The 18203-nt window shown below is 41.6% G+C and overlaps 1 protein-coding gene and 1 pseudogene across 5 annotated transcripts in view; both read right to left on the reverse strand.

Annotated features, from left to right (window-relative positions):
- Positions 1 to 259: 259 nt before the first annotated feature.
- Positions 260 to 834, reverse strand: LOC307103887 (synaptobrevin homolog YKT6-like; annotated as a pseudogene). Its single transcript has one exon. The product of its transcript is annotated as a synaptobrevin homolog YKT6-like (transcript).
- A 15638-nt stretch (positions 835 to 16472) lies between these two features.
- PDGFRA (platelet derived growth factor receptor alpha) overlaps positions 16473 to 18203 on the reverse strand; it is a 43137-nt gene continuing 41406 nt past the window's right edge. For all 4 annotated transcript variants that reach the window (XM_079778390.1, XM_079778389.1, XM_079778391.1 and 1 more), the window contains exon 23: positions 16473 to 17244. In XM_079778390.1, the coding sequence (XP_079634516.1) occupies positions 17097 to 17244 (148 nt within the window). In that variant the 3' untranslated portion in view covers positions 16473 to 17096. The remainder of the gene's footprint in view (positions 17245 to 18203) is intronic.

Consider the following 18203-nt stretch of genomic DNA (forward strand, 5'->3'; position numbering starts at 1 on the left):
GAGTCATGGAGTGTTTACGGTTTCATCTGGCCCAAAAATACCTCTGAGGGCCTCAAATTATCTTTTCAAAAATGACCAGAAACATGAATTTGAACATTCCCCACCCCAGGTCCCTCCTGCTGCCTCGCTGCCTCGGTGCTTCCAGGAGCTCCAGTGATCGGTGACCACGCTCTGGTCTTGCCGGGACCCAGGCGGCTCTGGAAGCGGAGGTTCTGATGGAACAACAGGGACAGCAGCAAGGGGGCCTCTGTGGACTAGGTCACATGACTGCACAGCACGAATCTTGCTTCCAGGCTGTTCTGTAGAAGGCTTTAGAGTGAATTCCCAGCACTTCGGATTTGGACACCCGGTCGTCTATCTTCTCGCCTCGTCCTAACAGGGACTCCACGGTGTTGTGCGGAATGATCTTGGTCTCATCAAGTTCAGCCTGCACTTTACTCACGGGGTCAGCTTCTCGGGGACTAGGGTAGGTACTAAGGTAGGCATCCAGGGCTGTGTCGTGGATGGTAGCAGGGGATCTGACTGGCCCGTCGATCCTGTCCACCTGCTTGGAGAAATCGTCCAGCACCTTCTCCAGCAGGTGAAAGCCACCCGGGACGGTACTCGCTGTCAGCAATGACCCCCCGGGCAAGACTGTTGTTCCTTGTCTTGTTCCTTGACGGAAGCTCTGCTGCCTTTGGCCGAGCGCTCCCCAGTCGGCTGGCTGGGGAAGGTCCTGAATTCCGGAACACTGGTCCTCTGGAAGAAGCTGCGGGACGACACGTCGTAGGCAGCGCTGAGCAGCACCGCCTTGGGGCCACCTTTGTAGAGGACGCTCAGGCTGAACAGCTTCATGGCACCACCGGGGCCGCCCGCCCCTCAAGACCACGGGCTACTAACGGGTCCGACGCCGCCTGCTTTTCTATCTTCCTCTATTTTCTCCCTGGAACTTGGGCCTGACAGCTTGGGCTCCAGTGGCCATCTCAGACCACAAGGTAATCTTGAACATAGAAACAAGGTAGTTTCTGGGTCTCTGTTGATTGTTGGAGCTACTGCTTAGGGAACTTGTAGGCTTCTTTAAAGTGAAATAAAAATGAACCTCAATATTGTATAAGCTACTGATATTTGGATTTTGTGATTTATGCTGTCAAACGTAATCTAACTGATAGATCATGTGTGTGATAATCAGACATGACAGTGAATCCAAGAAAGAGACTGTAGGGGGGCACGGAATGAAGAAGGCAAGTTCGGCTGATGCATAAAGGAGCAAAATATTCTTTCATACATCCCCAGGGGAAATGTCCATGTTTCTTGCAATGTCTTGAACTAGCAGTGCAGCAGCCAAAGTACATCATCTCAAGTGCCTCCCCTTGGGACTCTATTAGCAACTGAGCATCTTTGAATCGCAAGGGAACGTTAATCTCATGTACAAAAATAGTGCTCATTGTGATTAAGATCTAACAACTATAATTGAATAATTGCAAAGTTTAAAATAGTTCAGGCAATTAAGAAAGCACAAGTGTCTCAGCTACATGAGGTGCACACCCATTCTCTACAAAGTTCCCAGAAAAATAATTATATACATATAATTATATACATATAACATGAGATATATATATATATATATATATATATATATATATATATATATATATATATATCATGTTATTCTCAGCTGCTACTAGTTCTAGAATTCTGTCTCCAGGTTGCCTGACCAAGGGCATAAATGAGGGCTGAGACCCAGCCCGAGTTTAGCTCCCAAACACTACCCCAAAGCAGGCCGGGTCAGCTTGGAAGCAGTGGCACATTTTGCAAATGTGTTCACCTATAAGAGGCATCCTTCAGCACTTGACACAGAGATGCTTGATCTGCTAGGTGGTTCCCTGGTGGGGCCCACCTTATTCCTTTCCTTTGAAAACCATATTGATTTATATTGCATTCAAGAAGTTGAGGAATAAGAAAGCATATTAGGAGTCCCTCCAATCAGCGGAGAAGACCCATGAAGCACTTTGAGGGACTGGTATACAGAAAATTATTACCAGCCGACAAATATGGGGTAACCCACAGCAGAGCCATAGCCACTAAGTAACTATAACCCCAAACGGTAAAAAACACCTTACTTCCTACCAAACCTAAGAAAATGATGTGGCCAAAAGGAGAAATTTTAAGAAGTTTCTTTAGTGCTTCTGTTGCTCTCTAGCAACCCCTTGTGGTACTTGAAACAATCTGCAGTCTGGTGCTGCTATACCAGGCCCCCTCTTAGTTGCAACAGATTTGAACTAGAAAAAACTGATACCTTGAATCTATTAGAAACCCTGTGCTAAGCACAAGACTCTTATAGACCTTGCAAAAACTTTTTACCAAAATAAATATAACAATGAGTTCATTTCCTGCACACCAGTGAAACTCAATTCTTTAAGACAACCAATTTGGTTTAATATATATATAATCTCTCTCTCTCTCTCTCTCTCTCTCTCTCTCTCTCTCTCTCTCTCTCTCTCTCCATTCATCTATCATTTAATAAGATTATGCTATGTGCCAGCCCTATGATTGTGGCTCAGGTAAATAGATGGACATAGTATCATAGTTTTGTAGGATGACAGACAACTAGGAGATAGGCAGGGGTCAAATCATTAAATATCTTTATATTCTGTTGAAAAATTTGAAGGAGTTAGGGATGCATGAAACATATAAGCAAGGAAGTGATGTAATCAAATCTGTCACTTACAAAAAGTGATTCTGGAAACAGGGTAAAGGTGGGATGGGTGTGGGCATATGGTAGAATGATGGATTAGGAGACCGAGAATTCAGGTTAAGACAGGCTGACCCAAGGCAAGTAGGCATAAAAGAAAAAGAGTGCAAACTGAAGAGAAATTTGGGAGTAGATTTGAAAGACAGTGCATGGGTTAGGTTTCTACCTAAAGCAGCCAAGTGGCTGGTAGTGTCAATAGCTGGTGTGGCAAACACAGAAGGCTTGGAGTAAGTAAGGTGAGGGGTGTGAGGACTGGAAGAGGGAGGATTTGATTAGAAATTTAAATGGTCTTGTGGAAAAGAGCTTTTCATCTGGAGTCAGGCTCCTGCCCTGATGCCACTTTGTTCTAACTGAATTTTATTAGACTACTAGAGGCCCGGTAGTCTAAATTCATGCACTGGAGGGGGGGTCCCTCAGCCCGGTCTGCCCCCTCTCACATTCCGGGAGACCTCAGGGGCAGGAGGTGACCCGGCGATCAGGGGAAGGCGACACCCCCATCACACCTCTGCTGCTGCTCCTGCCAGCAGTGCAAGCCTTGGCTGGTCCTGGTTACCTGGTTACCATCCGAGGCTTGCTTGCACCTCAGGCCAGCCCTGGGCGGCTGTGCAGCTGCCATCCGAGGCTTGCCTGTGCCTCGGGCCAGCCCGGGGCAGCTGGGGGGTTGGGGGTGCTGAGGGGACTGGGGGACTCCAGAGGCAGGCGTGGAGTGGCCAGATCCGCCTGGGGTCGGGCCCCGCTGTGCTGTGCACCTGCCGCCCCGGCGAGGCTGAGGGGGCTCAGCACTGCCGTCTTGTGGCTGTGGGCACTGCCATCTTTGAGGGCGTGGCAGTCAATTAGCATATTCCCTCCTTATTGGCTATGGGCGCTGTCATCTTTGTGAGGGTGTGATGGTCAATTAGCATATTCCCTCTTTATTAGATAGGATATTCGTCTATTTGTATTCATTAATCACAGGGCCCAACTAATGTCCAAAGTTGCTTGCATCTTCCCTGCAATCAGCTTTCTCAGGTGTGCAAAAATCATATTACAAACTCCCCATGTGACCCTGAATGCCATGGTGTGCCCCCCCTCTTCTCAGGAAATGTAAGTAACAAAAATCTCCTTTCATTGGCATTGACCTCTTCATGCTGTCACTCAGTCACCTTTATAAATTAAGAGCACCAGTCATACCTCCTCCTTTATAATTCTGAACATGTTATTGCTTTATGTTACTCATCTAAATTATAAGAATAATAATAAGGAAAAAAAAGAATCAGAGTTACTTTATGTGATTGTATGAGGCTTATTTAATATAACAGCCTTTGCACATTATAAGCATGTTTGTTATTATCATTAGCCCTGAAGAATCTAATTTGCCAACAAAATCAACTTCTAACTTTTTTTTCTGACAATATGGTCAATGAATCATATACACTGAGCATCATCCCTGTTCATAGTGCAGGTAAATTCATGTGATCTGACCAAAGCAAGAGATATAGAGCTACAAGGAGCTGGGTTGGTTGGTCTTATCTAATGCAATATCATATTTTTAAAAATCTGCATTTGAAAAAGAAAAATCAGTAAAAAGGACTCTCCTACAGTATTTAAAAATAACCTGCATTTATGATCATTCTAGCTAGAACTTTTCAGGAGTTCAACTAAACAAAACTTGATCATTAAGTTTTTTTGTGGGTTTTTGTGTTTTTGTTAGTCCTCACCAGAGGATATTTTCCCATTGATTTTTAGAGAGAGTGGAAAGGAAGGGGTGAGACAGAGAAACATTGATTGGCTGCCTCTTGCATGTGTATTGACCAGGGCTGGGGATCAAGCTGCAATCAGTATGTGCCCTTGACCAGAATTGAACCCGAGACCCTTCGGTCCATGGGCTGATGCTCTATCCACTGAGCCAAACTGGCTAGGGCTTGACCATTAAGTTAAGTCCAGTTGCTAGTTTATAAAAATTTCCCACCAGATTCTTGTTTATTGTTCTAAACACAATGTTCTGGCAATAAAAATGGAATAAATGATGTTTGGGGAAGGAAAAGAAGACAATCTGGGGTGGGAGGGGATAGAAGACAAATGGCTTTTTCCAGCAGCAAAATGGTATTATTGTTATTCCAAGAAATAACAGTTGCCACAGAGAGCCCTCCATAGATTCAAGATGCTAACAAGAAAAGGCTTGTCCAAAGCCAGTCAGAGTGTCAGAATCAAGATGGTGACTCTTTAAAGGAACTCCTGTGGAAAGATTTCCTGGAGCATTTAATGCTAACTTCACTTGGTTCGGAGTAAGAGCAGGTGACAGCAAGACCATGATCAGGGTGAGGCAAGTGAGGTGCCTAGGGTATAAAATTTAAGGTGACAGAGACAGAGAAGCATAGATCAGACCATCAAACCTCAGAGGGAAGGTAGGGGAGGGTGGGGGTAAGGGGGAGAGATCAACCAAAGGACTTGTATGCATGCATATAACCTAACCAATGGACACAGACACCAGGGGGGTGAGGGCATGGGGGGGTGGAGGGGCAATGGGGAGATAAGGACACATATGTAATACCTTAATCAATAAAGAAAAAAATTAATAAAGAATAAAAATAAAATTTAAGGTGACATTCAGGATTCTCAACTCTATGCACATCCCCTGGTCCCCACCCTACAGTACAGCTACAGGGATAAAGAATGGGTAGTTACAGAGTAGTCAGAGATGTAAAATACAGCATAGGAAATACGGTCAGTAATATTGTCATAACGATGTATGTGGCCAGGTGGGTACTTGAAATATCGAGGGGAGCACTCTGTAAAGTACATGATTGTCTAACCTCTATGCTGTTCACCTCAAACTAATACAGAATAATATTGACTGTAAACTGTAACTGGAAAATAAATACAAATTCAAAATAAAACGTCACAGCAATGATTTAAAAAAAAAAAAAAGCATTTCCATTCTAGCATCATTAACACAGAGAAGCGCTGTCAAGTGGCTCGCCCTCAGCTGCAGCATAATCATAATGCAGACTATTGTGAACTGTTCTCCGCGCTGAAGCATGCCTCTATGGACGCACTGGGTTCTTTGCCAAGTAGCCTCCATCAAAACCTAACCAGAGTTCTGAATTTGAAGAGGAATTGAGATTAAACAATGTTTGCTTATTCATACCAGAAGTGGAACAAATGCTCACTCTTAGTGAGGTAAAAGTATTTCTGAGAAGTTCACCTCAAGTTCGACAAATACACACGTGTATTTCATACAAAAATAGCCACCACACAAGACCACCCATGTTCTTAATTCCAATAGTGCTCAGGATCAGACATTCCTTTTCCTCTGGCTCTTCTTCCCTTTGCCTCACGCCAGGCTTGGACAGTTTGCTAGCAAAACTCTGTGTTTTATTTAAAATAAGGAGTGAAATGTTTCCCATAAGTCTAAAAGAGATGTTATGATGGCAAATGAGTACATTCAACAGTGTTTGCTTTTTCTAGATTCATGAGAGCTCCATTAAAATACTTTTCAGCAGTTTTCATACATGTCCCTGCTAAAAAAATAAAAAATAAATAAAAAATAAAAACTCCTGTAAATTCACTATTATGATAGTTGTCCTTTTTTTCACTAGAGAAGAGCATAGCTTTTATGTCATAGGCATTTTAGATTGACATACGTAGGCAGGAGCTTGGGGTCAACATTGAGTCTGGCCTCAGATGTTGCTTTCTCAATTAGTCTGCTGTCCCCAAACCACCCCCCGCCCCAACTCCTTCTGTGTATGGGTGATTCATACAATTCTGCAACAAATATTTACTGAGAACTTACTCTTATCCAGGCACTGTTCTAGGCACTAGGGATATATCATTGTCCAGAAATGGCAATGAGGCCAGTAAAATAGGAAGAGAATGAGCGAAGGGGAGAATGGAAGAAGGAGATGCAAGATTACCTAGTTTTTAAAAATAAGTCAATATATTTCACCATATTAACAAAAAAGCTATGTGATAATCTCAATAGATGCAGGAAAAGCTTTTTACAAAGCCTAACATCTATTTCAGATAAAAACTCTCACCAAAGTAGGAATAGAAGGAAACTTGCCTAATCTGATAAAGGGTATCCATGAAAAACCTACAGCTAACATCATACTTCATGATGAAAGATTGAATATGTCCCTAGGATCAGGAACAAAGCAAAGATGTGACTTATACCATTTATATTTAGCTTTGTACTAGAATTCCTAGTCAGTGCAATAAGGTAACTTAAAAAAATAAAAGGCAACCAAATTGGGAAGGGAATAGTAAAATTGCCTTTTATGTTCAGATAACATCATTGTTTATGTAAAAAAAAATCATAAGGAATCAACAGGGTTGCAAAATATAAGGCCAATTGCATTTCCATATACTAACAATAAATATAAATGAAAGGATGCCATTTACAATAGCATAAAAAGTGAAATATTTAGAAATAAATTTTAAAAATGTATGTAAGTACACTAAAATCTACAAAATATTACTGAGATAAAATAAAGAAGACCTAAGTAAATGAAGAGACATACCATGTCCATGGATTGGAAGACTCAATATTGTTAAGATGTCCAGAGCGTAAGTCCTGCAACATAAGAAAATTTCAAGTATCTACTGTATCATGTCTTATTAACATCCATTAGTCAAAGGGAATCACCTGGCCAAATCCAATATCAATGAGTGAGAATGTCTGCTTATCATATAAAAATGAGGGAGAGGAATATATTTCTGAAATATAATTCAATTTCTCACAAGGTTCATTGAACATTAGTTATATTAGTATCCCTAGAATTAACATAATACATGCAAATGGTTGTTGAATGATGACTAAATAAAAGTCTTTTTAAAAAGTATGTCCAGTCGTAGCCTTTTTGGCTCAGACCTGCAGACTGAAGGGTCCCAGGTTTGATTCTGGTCAAAGGCATGTACCTCAATTGCAGGCTCCTCCCTAGCCTGGGCCCTGTTCAGGGCTCACAGATAAGGCAACCAATCAATGTGTTTCTCTCACATTGATATTTCTCTCTGTGTTTCCCTCTCTCTTCTACTCTCTGAAAGTCAATGGAAAAATATCCTTGGGTGAGGATTTAAAAAAAAAAGTATGTCCAAACATCTCCTCATATTTCAATTTGGAAGGATCTTTGTTTCAAAAATAATAACTGGAGTGTCACAATCTTACCCTATGATGATGATGTTACCTCACTATCCACATCCCTGAGATTCTACAATAATTACAGTCTCATGCTGGGAACAAAAGGAGCTATGATAGGAGTTCAAGGACAGCACCAAAATACTTACCAGTACATCATTCTTGCTAGAAGTGGAAAATTGCCATTTTTTTCTTTCTATTTTGTTGTAGAGTTGAGGTGTAATGTGAGATTGAACATATAAACAGTAGGAAATAACCTTAATTAATTATTGTCTCATAACTTCCGTTATATACCTATTCTGTAGAGTTCATTCTTCCTGCCCTTTTGGATGAAATTTAGAATATACTCACTGACATTTCTTGCTTTGCATCAATAATAAAATGTTCGCTATTTCCTCCAGTATAGTAACTATAAACTCTGAACTTCATGTGAAATTTTAATTTCTATTTCCCCACCTTTGACCTATTGAAGAAGAAAAGCCTGCAGTTGTAAATATGGTCAATGTCTTCCCTATTTTCCGCAACTATAGCTTTTTCCCCCTACTACTTTCCACTTAGTTTGTTGCCATTGGTCCCTCCAGGGTTAAGGGGACTGTGATATGAGGAAGAAGTAAAAAGATAAAAGACTTGACTGGTACTCTCTTGAGTTAATGTCAAGAACTGTGAAGGAACTGAGGATTTTTCCTACTTGTAAGGTAATGAGTTAGCCTGCCACAGGTTCGTGGATGCTGTCAGAAGACAAAATCTCCTGAGTCAGAAAGAAAGACTTTACTACTCATGGTACAGTGAAAGCATGAATGTTATATTTATGTCAGTTCTCTCTGTCCCCTAAGCTCTGTGCGGGCCATGCAAAGTGGCCTGGGTGGGAGCTACACATACTCTGGGTCTGTGTCACAGCTGAAGAAACCTAAGTAAGGAGCCCCCATCTATCTATATATATATAAAAGCCTAATATGCAAAGTGTCCCCTCGGGAGTTTGACAGACCAGGAGTTCGATTGCTAGCTATGACATGCGCTGACCACCAGGGGGTGGCACAGAACGAAGGAAGGCCCCCCGCAGGCAGCCAGCAGCTGCTAGGAACCCTATCGGTGCATGAATTTGGTGCACTGGGCCTCTAGTTTTTTATAATAGCCTACAAGCAAATCTGACCAACCTTTGTCTCAGAAGGAGACATTGTCTTTGTTACACTGGCCATCAACCAAATATGCCCCCTGCTCTAGAGAGAGACTGTCTCTATCCTCCATAATGTAGAAATCTTGCCTATTGTTTTAATTTCTGAATATCAGAATCTAAAACAGTGTCTCACTAAAAAACGTTGAAATATAGAAGGATGGGGGATAAAGGGGAGAGATCAACCAAAGGACTTGTGTGCATGCATATGAGCCTAACCAGTGGTTAAGGACAACAGGGGGGTGGGGGCATGCGTGGGGAGGGGTGTGGGATGAGAATGGGGGGATGAGGACAAATATGTGATACCTTAATCAATAAAGAAATTTTAAAAAAAAGAAATATAGAAGGATGGAAGTTGGGGAGAATGTATATGAAGGTGGCCATGGAAGTGCCTAGAATCAAGTAAGGACAGAGAGCCCAGGAAGCAAGACTACCGGGTCGGACTACCCCAGCCTTAGCTCCTCATTCTCAAATGTGTCCTCTGGTTGCAGAAAAGCATTAGTGTTATCAGGAGGGGAGGCTCCCATAAGTTATACTCCATGTCCCACCCTTTTGACTTTCGTTGCTCCCAAGTAAGGACCGTGGCATCCTCCACCTACCACAATTTTTGCTCTATGCTGCTCTGCTCTGTGACGTAATGCTCCCCTCGGGTGATTAGCTGGTTGGAATCAACTCTGCCAGCTGCCTCATTTAGGCTCAAGCATTTTAGAGATCAAGTACACAAAGAAGAGGCTGTTCTCTAATAAATATTTGTTGAAGGAATTCATTTTTTAAAAAAATGACTTTCTGTGGCGGGATCACTGCATCGTGTTCTCATGCATTTTCTCCACTTAGGAAACCAAACCCCAGCCTTCCAAGGGAGAAAGAGAGGATGTCTAATCATCTCAGGCTAATGAAAGATGCATCCACCCTGCAGTTGTCTTCAGGCAGCAGATATTACCTGCCGCCTCGCGGGATAGCAAGCTGAAGAAAATGAGACATGTAATGGGATATTCAGGACGGGGAAGAAAACGGTTTTCTTCATTGCGAAGAGTTACTTAATTCCTAATCAAGTCTCCAGCTTTGACCAACCAGACGTTGTGCGGCTTCAGCACCGCGCAGAGAATACCGGCTCCGGTTCTGCGTGGAGCAGTCGGCATGAAATGTAATGCAATTCAAAATAGACAGGATACACATGCTCCAGAGGGAAGTCATTAATACCCATGAATAATGATAAAGCAAAATGCCATCTGCCAGGATAATGTGGCAAATCTTTTTAAAATTCCAATTAGCCTATAAACCAGGAACAGCGAGCAACCATGCTCCCCCTGCCATGCGAGACAATGTGTCCTTGATGTCTCCATCGCTTCATACGGAGACGAAAATGTGAGTGATGGAAACATTACCCATGTGTGCATATATTTTGGAGGATGCATTCATTATTCTTTAGGACACGGGTGCTGGTTATGTAACCGGGTGGAACAGAATGTTACAGTCTGCTAATTAAGGCCACATATGTATTTTCATATATATTTTAATTGCGGGGGGTGAAAAAAATGTGTCTGTTATAAACACAGTATATTAATTTCACTGTAACAATGTGGTTCCTTTTCATTCTGATATGTATTTGGAGTCAGAGATAATGAAGCATTTCTATCGCTCTGTTATCCCGGGGAAAATTGCCTGGCTTATGATGGATTCCAGGATTCAAGCCATTTTCCTGAACTGCATTTTACGAAGCACACAACTATTAAAATCATAATGTCCATTATTAGAACTGTTGTGGTATAACCTGCAAAGAAATTGTTCTTATAACAAATGCATAAAATAGTCCTACAAGCCAACTAGTCCATCACTTGTCTCTTGAAATATCTCAAGAAGCAAAACAACCTATTTCTGAGCGCTGACATCTCCCACGAGCTCTTGCTTCTGCATGGCTAAGCCTGGCACATAAAGAGCACTGTTTGGAGTTTCTGATCCCACTGCCCTCATTAGTCAGTCGCATGCTTTTCAGACATCACTTGGTTTCATCTATAAATATCTTCCCAGCTTCAAAGCACTATTGTAAAAATCAAAATAAGTCCATGGGAAAAGTATCTTCGAAAAAGCTTTAAAACCCTCCCGTGGTAAAAGTCACTTTTTATTATCATGATGAGATAAAGGAGGCAGGATCATCCATATTATATTAAGTGGTAAAATTATACTTTAAAAAGAAGAACAAAAAGATCTCTCCCAAGGCTTGGAGCACAGATTTGATGCTAGATTAGGCCGCTATTGTTTAAGCAGCAGGGTGATCTGTCTCCTTCCTGGGATAATGCGGCCAATCTTTGATAATAATAATGAGACCAAGCCAGCACCCCGCCTTCTGCAGCTCCTTCCAGCTTTAACTCCAAGGAGGTGCGCTTGAATCCACAGGCTACTTGAACTTGGGTAACAGGAGTTAGGTTGGAATTGGGTGTTACATTCCGATTATTAACAACACTAGAGGCCCGATGCATGAAATTCGTGCAAGAGTAGGCCTTTGCAGCCCCGGCTTCGTCCAGAAGGTCGTCTGGAAGGTAGTTCCGCTGTTCGGCTGTTCGGTTGATTTGCACATTATGCTTTTATTATTATAGATAACCAGTGTCCATTATCCAGGTGTTGAAAAGGGTGAGTTGTTTTATTTAAAAAAAGAATCCGCCCTGGCCCGTTTGGTAGAGCATCGGCCTGGGGACTGAATGGTCCCAGGTTCGATTCCTGTCAAGGGCATGTGCCTTGGTTGCAGGCACATCCCCAGTGGGAGGTGTGCAGGAGGCAGCTGATCGATGTTTCTCTCTCATTGATGTTTCTGACTATCCCTCTCCCTTCCTCTCTGTAAAAAATCAATAAAATATATTTTTTTAAAAAATCCTGAAGTCCTTTGATTTGGCATGCTTCAGAATGCAAAAACCCGCATGCTCCGGCACACACCACATCAGGGTGAGCAGTGTGAGGCAGGGAAGCCTAGAGCTGCCGGTGAGCTGCAGAGCAGGTGATTCCCGTGCAGACCGTCAAGAATTTACTGCACCAGTCGCATCTGAAGACTTGGGCTCAATAATAGTTTATGTCTGCACACCCTTGGGCCTCGTGATTTTATTTCTAGGAATCTACCCTAACAAAATACTACTCCAGCCCAGCCAGCATGGCTCAGTGGTTGAGTGTCAACCTATGAGCCAGGATTCAGTTTAATTCCGGGTTGCAGGCTTGATCCCCAGTGGGAGGCATGTAGGAGGTGACCGATCAATGATTCTCTCTCATCATTGATGTTTCTATCTCCCTCAACCTCTCCCTTCCTCTCTAAAATCAATAAAAATATATTTTTAAAAAGCACTACTCCATGTGCACTTTAATAGCAAAGAACTGGAAAATATAAATGCATTTAATAGAAACATGAGGGCATAAATTATAGCATATTTACATAGTGGAATACTATGCAGTGGGCTACTATGCAGTGGATAAAAATTTTTTTTTTTCACAGAGACCTTTGAATATAGCATTTACAATACAAAGCACTGTGGACTCTGGGGATAATGATGTGTTATCAATTGTAGCAAATGTGCCCCTCTGTGGGGGATAGTGAGAAGGGGGAGGCTGTGCATGTGTGGAGGGCAGGGGCTGTGCCTTCCTCTCAATTTTGCTGTGAACCTAAAACTGCTCTAAAAAATAGTCTATAGTATCTTCAAAAAGAAAAGAAAAAGAGAAAAGCATATCACAAAGCATTATCTAAAGTACAATCCCATCTAGGTTAAATATAAAGCAAAAATAGCTTTATTACACTTCCCAGCTGTTGCGTGTTTTACAAATTAAAGGAAAAACATTACACCAGCAAAAAAAAAAAAAAAAAGTAAAAAAAAATTATAACTCACTTTATTGTGGTGATCTGGGACCGAACCCACAATATCTCTGAGGTAGGCGTGGGTATGTGTATCAGCAGATGCACAAAAAGGGCGCTGCAAGGATACAAAAACACTCCCCAAGTGACGCAGTCCTGCCTCTGGGAAATGCGACAGGGAAGATGTGGTGTTAAAAAACTTTAACTCTGTACTTTATGCATTTGTCATGTTTAAATGCTGTCCAGAGTAAATGCAGTCCTGTACTCTTTATATTGTACAGGAAAACATCACACAATAATATGCTATAATACACACAGAGCAGACTGGTGATTGCCAGAGGGGAGGGGACTGGGGGACTGGGTGAAAGAGGTGAGGGGATTGAGAAGTACAAATTGGTAGTCACAAAACAGTCATGGGATGTAGAAAATATAGTCAGTAGAAAATATAGTCAATAATATCATAATAAGTATGCATGGTGCCAGATGGGTACTGGAAATATCAGGGGGGGACACTTTTAGAGTATATGATTGTCACCTGGCCGGCATGGCTTAGTGATTGGGTGCCAACCTATGAACCTGGAGGTCACGGTTCGATTCCCCATCAGGGCACATGCCCAGGTTGCGGGCTTGATCCCCAGTGCGGGGCATGAGGAGGCAGCGGATCAATGATTCCCTCTTATCACTGATATCTTTCTCTCCCTCTCCCTTTCTCTCTGAAATCAATAAAAAAAATATATATATTTTTAAAAAGGATTATGATTGTCTAACTACTATGCTGTAGACCTGAAATCAATACAAAATAATATTGACAGTAAACTGTAATTGAAAAATAAAAATAAAAAATTTAAAAACAATAATATGCTATTATAACAAATAAACAAAAATAGACTCAAAGGCCCCAGCCGGTTTGGCTCAGTGGATAGAGCCTTGGCCTGCAGACTGAAGGGTCCCGGGTTTGATTCCGGGCAAAGGCACATGCCCAGGTTGAAGGCTTGATCCCTAGTAGTGGATGTGCAGGAGGCAGCCAATCAATGATTCTCTCTCATCATTAATGGTCTCTCCTTTCCCTCTCCCATCCTCTCTGAAATCAATAAAAATATATTTTTAAAAAATAGGCTCAAAGATTAGCCAAGTGCAATCATCTTTAAGTCAAATGCTGAGCCTGAGAACTGACTAGCTTACATAATGTTTACATCTTAAATTTTCTATTGGTTTCATCAAAACCATAATACAGAGTCCTACTGGAATGTTGCTAAGAAAATAAATTGAATAAGATTGCTTTAATTTATATGGTTAAACTAAAGACAAAAATGTTGGAACCTTAGGAATACTTTAAATTATATATATATCTCATTTATTGAAATATAAAGATCTTCATTTACATGTTTAAAAACAAAAACATGAATGGGGATTTGCAATACATTTTGCATCTGTAGACCCTTCCTATCGAGTTAGTTCTTCTCACACATTCACCACACCACTGTTTCGGGAACACTTACGTATTTTTCTCTTTATTATTTCTAAAATATAAATTTTGGACATTCAAAAGTGCAACAGTTAATGTGCCTGTGGGGAATATCACAGTTAAAAAAATATAAACAAAGGCAGTGATACAGCTTGTCATAAATGTTTTGGCAGTATTCTCCAAGTCTATATAGAAATACATATATACATATTGATGTATAACATCATTGTATCTTACGTCCCTCTTCACAAAAATAGGACCATTTTGTTACAGGTTGGCAGACCACATTTTAAGGACATCATAGATCATTTTAAAAGCCACAAGTTTTGTTTCTCAGGCCAGCTTTGATTGTCTTCATAAACACAGAAAGCAGGAATGATTGGCAAATTTTCATCTGGGGACTTTGCAGTAGGCCATAAAGGAAACAAATCTGTGATACACTGAAAACGCTGTTTTTTACAAAACAAAAACAAAACGCAATTACACACAAACTCAGGTGAGAGCATTTGTTAGGACTGGAACCTGCTGGTCTGAAAATCTTCTCCAGCCTGATGATGTCACTCAAGACTCAAAGGAACATCAAAATGCAAAGCACCAACAAAAGAAGGCTACACACAGGATAGCGAGTGATAAACAGAATGCTTGAGCTGTGATTCTAGAAATACAAATGTATTTCAAGTCTAATTGGCTCTACAGAACCTAGTTAGGTTTGCTTTTTTAATTGGCCAATCTGGCTCAGTCTTTACGCTATGAAAAAGGTGGATAAGAAAGTTGGAGCTTGCATTGAGATTACACCAGTAGGTAGTCAAGTACCTTGTTATTGCTTTTACATCTTTCAAAGCATCACCTGTCAGGCGCGTATACAGTGATTGCAGTAATCACAGCCCATGTTTCATTCATATGGTGTCAGAGATTAAGCGGTATTGCAAAGAATACCAATGAACCCGCGCCAACCAGTTTGACAGTTTGGATTGATGTGACAATTTGTCCTCCCATCTAACCCCAAAATATCAGAAAAACTTTTTTTTTTTTCACCAAAATATTGGCCTGGTTCTAGAGACGTAGCACACTAAATTGCATCATTTTTGTGCATGCATTTTGGGGCCTGGGGGAAGAGGGAGTTCAGGAAGCAGTGCCTTTACTTTTAGAAGACCTGCCAACCAAGATTTAGCATGCTGAGCCTCAGCGAAGAGTGAAAAGTTAAATTAAGGATAGCAATTGCTAGATATGTGGCATTAAAGTGGCATTGACCAGAAGCCAAAGATTTCAAGAGTAGCCCAGTTCCTATTTTCAAAAAATTTTTTCCCATGGCGTTTCCTGTAACTCACCCTGGTATTTTCCAGACCCGCCTGATCAGAACAGCCAGGGTGTTTATAAAAATACAGGTTTCTGCTCTCCCCGCCCCCCCCCCCCCCCCCCCCCCCGGCCCAGATTTAATCATTCAGAATCTCTGGGACAGGAATTAGCATCGGGGGATTCTGGTTGCCAGTTCCGTTTGGGAACCAAAGATCCAGGCGAAGGCACACACAGCCTTCACTAGGCAATGCCTTTACGGGCTCAGAGTTTCACACTATTTCTCATTGGGGTAAGAGAAGAGAAAAAGGGCTCATATTCAGGATATTCTTCTGACTCTTTTAGGGTTTGTAGAATTTTAAAAACATATATGTTGGGATCCACTAAAGTTATCACCAGGCATGAATAAAATCTCTGCAAATGCCATCTTTTTGCTGATGATTGTATTTTCCGTAAGAAGTCATGTTAGTCATAGGCTTATGCATTTATATTGAGAATATTTAGGATTAAAGGGTTTTTGCTTGTTTGTTTCCAATTCCATCACTTCCGAGGGTAGTTAGTTGTTTTTAGTACAACGGGGTTAGGGAACCTATTCAGTACATAGGTAAAAACTCTGACTTCCTGGAAGACACTACTTTTACTTGGTTCTCTATGTTCAACTAAATTTAATCCACTAAAGCTATTACCGTATTTTATAGAGAAACATACGTTATTTAATATAAATGTCAAAAACTGTCAACCTACTTAGTAAGGATTTTTTTAAAAAATTGTGCTTTCTTTGTAGGAAAAACGTGTTACATATTACACATTTAGCATTACTGATAACAGTAGTATTATTATAAACATAGATTACAATATAAAAATGAGATGTTGGGCTTCTAAATGACCCAAATCTATTAAACAAGGTTGGTTAATCATTAGCTTTTATCTCTTTAACACTAAAAAAAAAGTAAAATGCTATAGTACCGGTACCTTTTAAGGTTCAAAAGTGGTTTTGCATGTACTTCATTAGAAAGTTCAACAGCAGCTGATACCAGGTTTCAAGCAGGAAGTACATGGATGGGTTGAGTGGTCGGTCTCTTCAGAGGTCCAGAGCAGATAGTTAATACAAAACTAAACACATCCTTGGTTAGAGTTATTTACATAATTACAATGCTGGAGTTTTGTTGCAACAAAACATGTGTCTGTTGGAATCTCACCAATGCCTTGAAACACAAAGTTCGTCTTGTGTGGTCCATTATTTCCTTGTCCAACTACCTCCAAACTTCACACGCTGAGATGCTACTGAAGCATTGCAAGAGGCAACGCTGAAAAAGTTCATTTCAAAATGTCCCATTCACTCACATGTAGAAGGCTCCCTGAGGCCCTGGGCTGGGACCTTCTCTTTACACATCATCCAAGTCCTCCTCTCAAACTTTGCATTGCAATAAAGTGGTTTTCTCAAAAGGATCCACGGTGGCTCCAGGAGTGGAAGGTACCCCTCGAATCCGCAAGTTAAAGGAAGCTGTCCTCCACCAGGTCTGAGGAGTCTATGCCAATGTCGTCCATCATGTCGATGTCCTCAATGGTCTCGTCCTCTCTCTTGATGAAGGTGGAACTGCTGGAACCTGTCTCAATGGCACTCTCTTCAGAGGTCTGCGAGCTGGGGAGGGAAAGAAGAGGAAAGGTTACGGTCACGTACAGCCCAACCTGACCGCGGTAGCGTTTCTAGGGTGGCCCCCAAAGGCAAAGGAGCTCTTCTGGCAAGACCCTTTGCATTCAAACTTGGGCTACCCAGTTGGGCAAGATTCTACCACCAAGCCAGGCAGCTCCTCATCACCCATCACACTGCAGTGGGCCACCTGGAAAACCAAGGTCCGCAGGTCATCTCCACACTTCAGCTTTCCTTCTCTTCTGCTAAACCTTTCATCAAAGTTGCTAAGAAGCTGAGACAATGTCTACTTTCCTAACTCAATACTCCTGGAAGAGAAAATAAGCAATGCCTGGTCAAAAGGCACGGGGAAGGAAAAGCAGAGGGATGGAATCAGGGGCAAACAAACTACAGCCAGGCCAGTCCCTTGCTCTCCCTGAAACCTCCTGAATGTCCAAACTGTGTTCTCAGGCTGTCACCCCACTGGCCTGGAATGCCCTCCTTCCCCTCCTCTTGAAGGCCCAGGCGAAGGCTCTTTACTTACTAGAGTAGTGGCATAGAGGGGACATTCTAGAGCCAGAAAGTCTTAGGTCTGGAATGGTCCCTTAGTAGCTAGGGGACTTGACATTAGTCACTTAACCCCATGAACTTGTTCCCTTGTCTATAAAATGGGATGACAATGGTGCCGGACAATATTCCTGTTTGTTAGGGTGATTAAATGAGGTGATAACCATAAAGCACTGAGCACAGTGCCTAGAACATAAAAGGTGCTCAATAAATGTTAGCTGTTATTATTATTGCTAGTATTCAAACCCTCACCTGAATTTGAATAGGGCCTAGATATTAGATGATATCAGGAAATAGTTTAATTTTCTTATGCGTAACCATGCTATTGTGGTTAGGAGAGAATCCTTATTCTGAAGGGATGTGTGCTGGAGTTTCAAACGATTTGGTTTTAAATGATTTTGCAA

The sequence above is a fragment of the Cnephaeus nilssonii genome (assembly GCF_951640355.1).
Source record: "Cnephaeus nilssonii genome assembly, chromosome: 1".
NCBI classification, from domain to species: Eukaryota; Metazoa; Chordata; class Mammalia; order Chiroptera; family Vespertilionidae; genus Cnephaeus; species Cnephaeus nilssonii.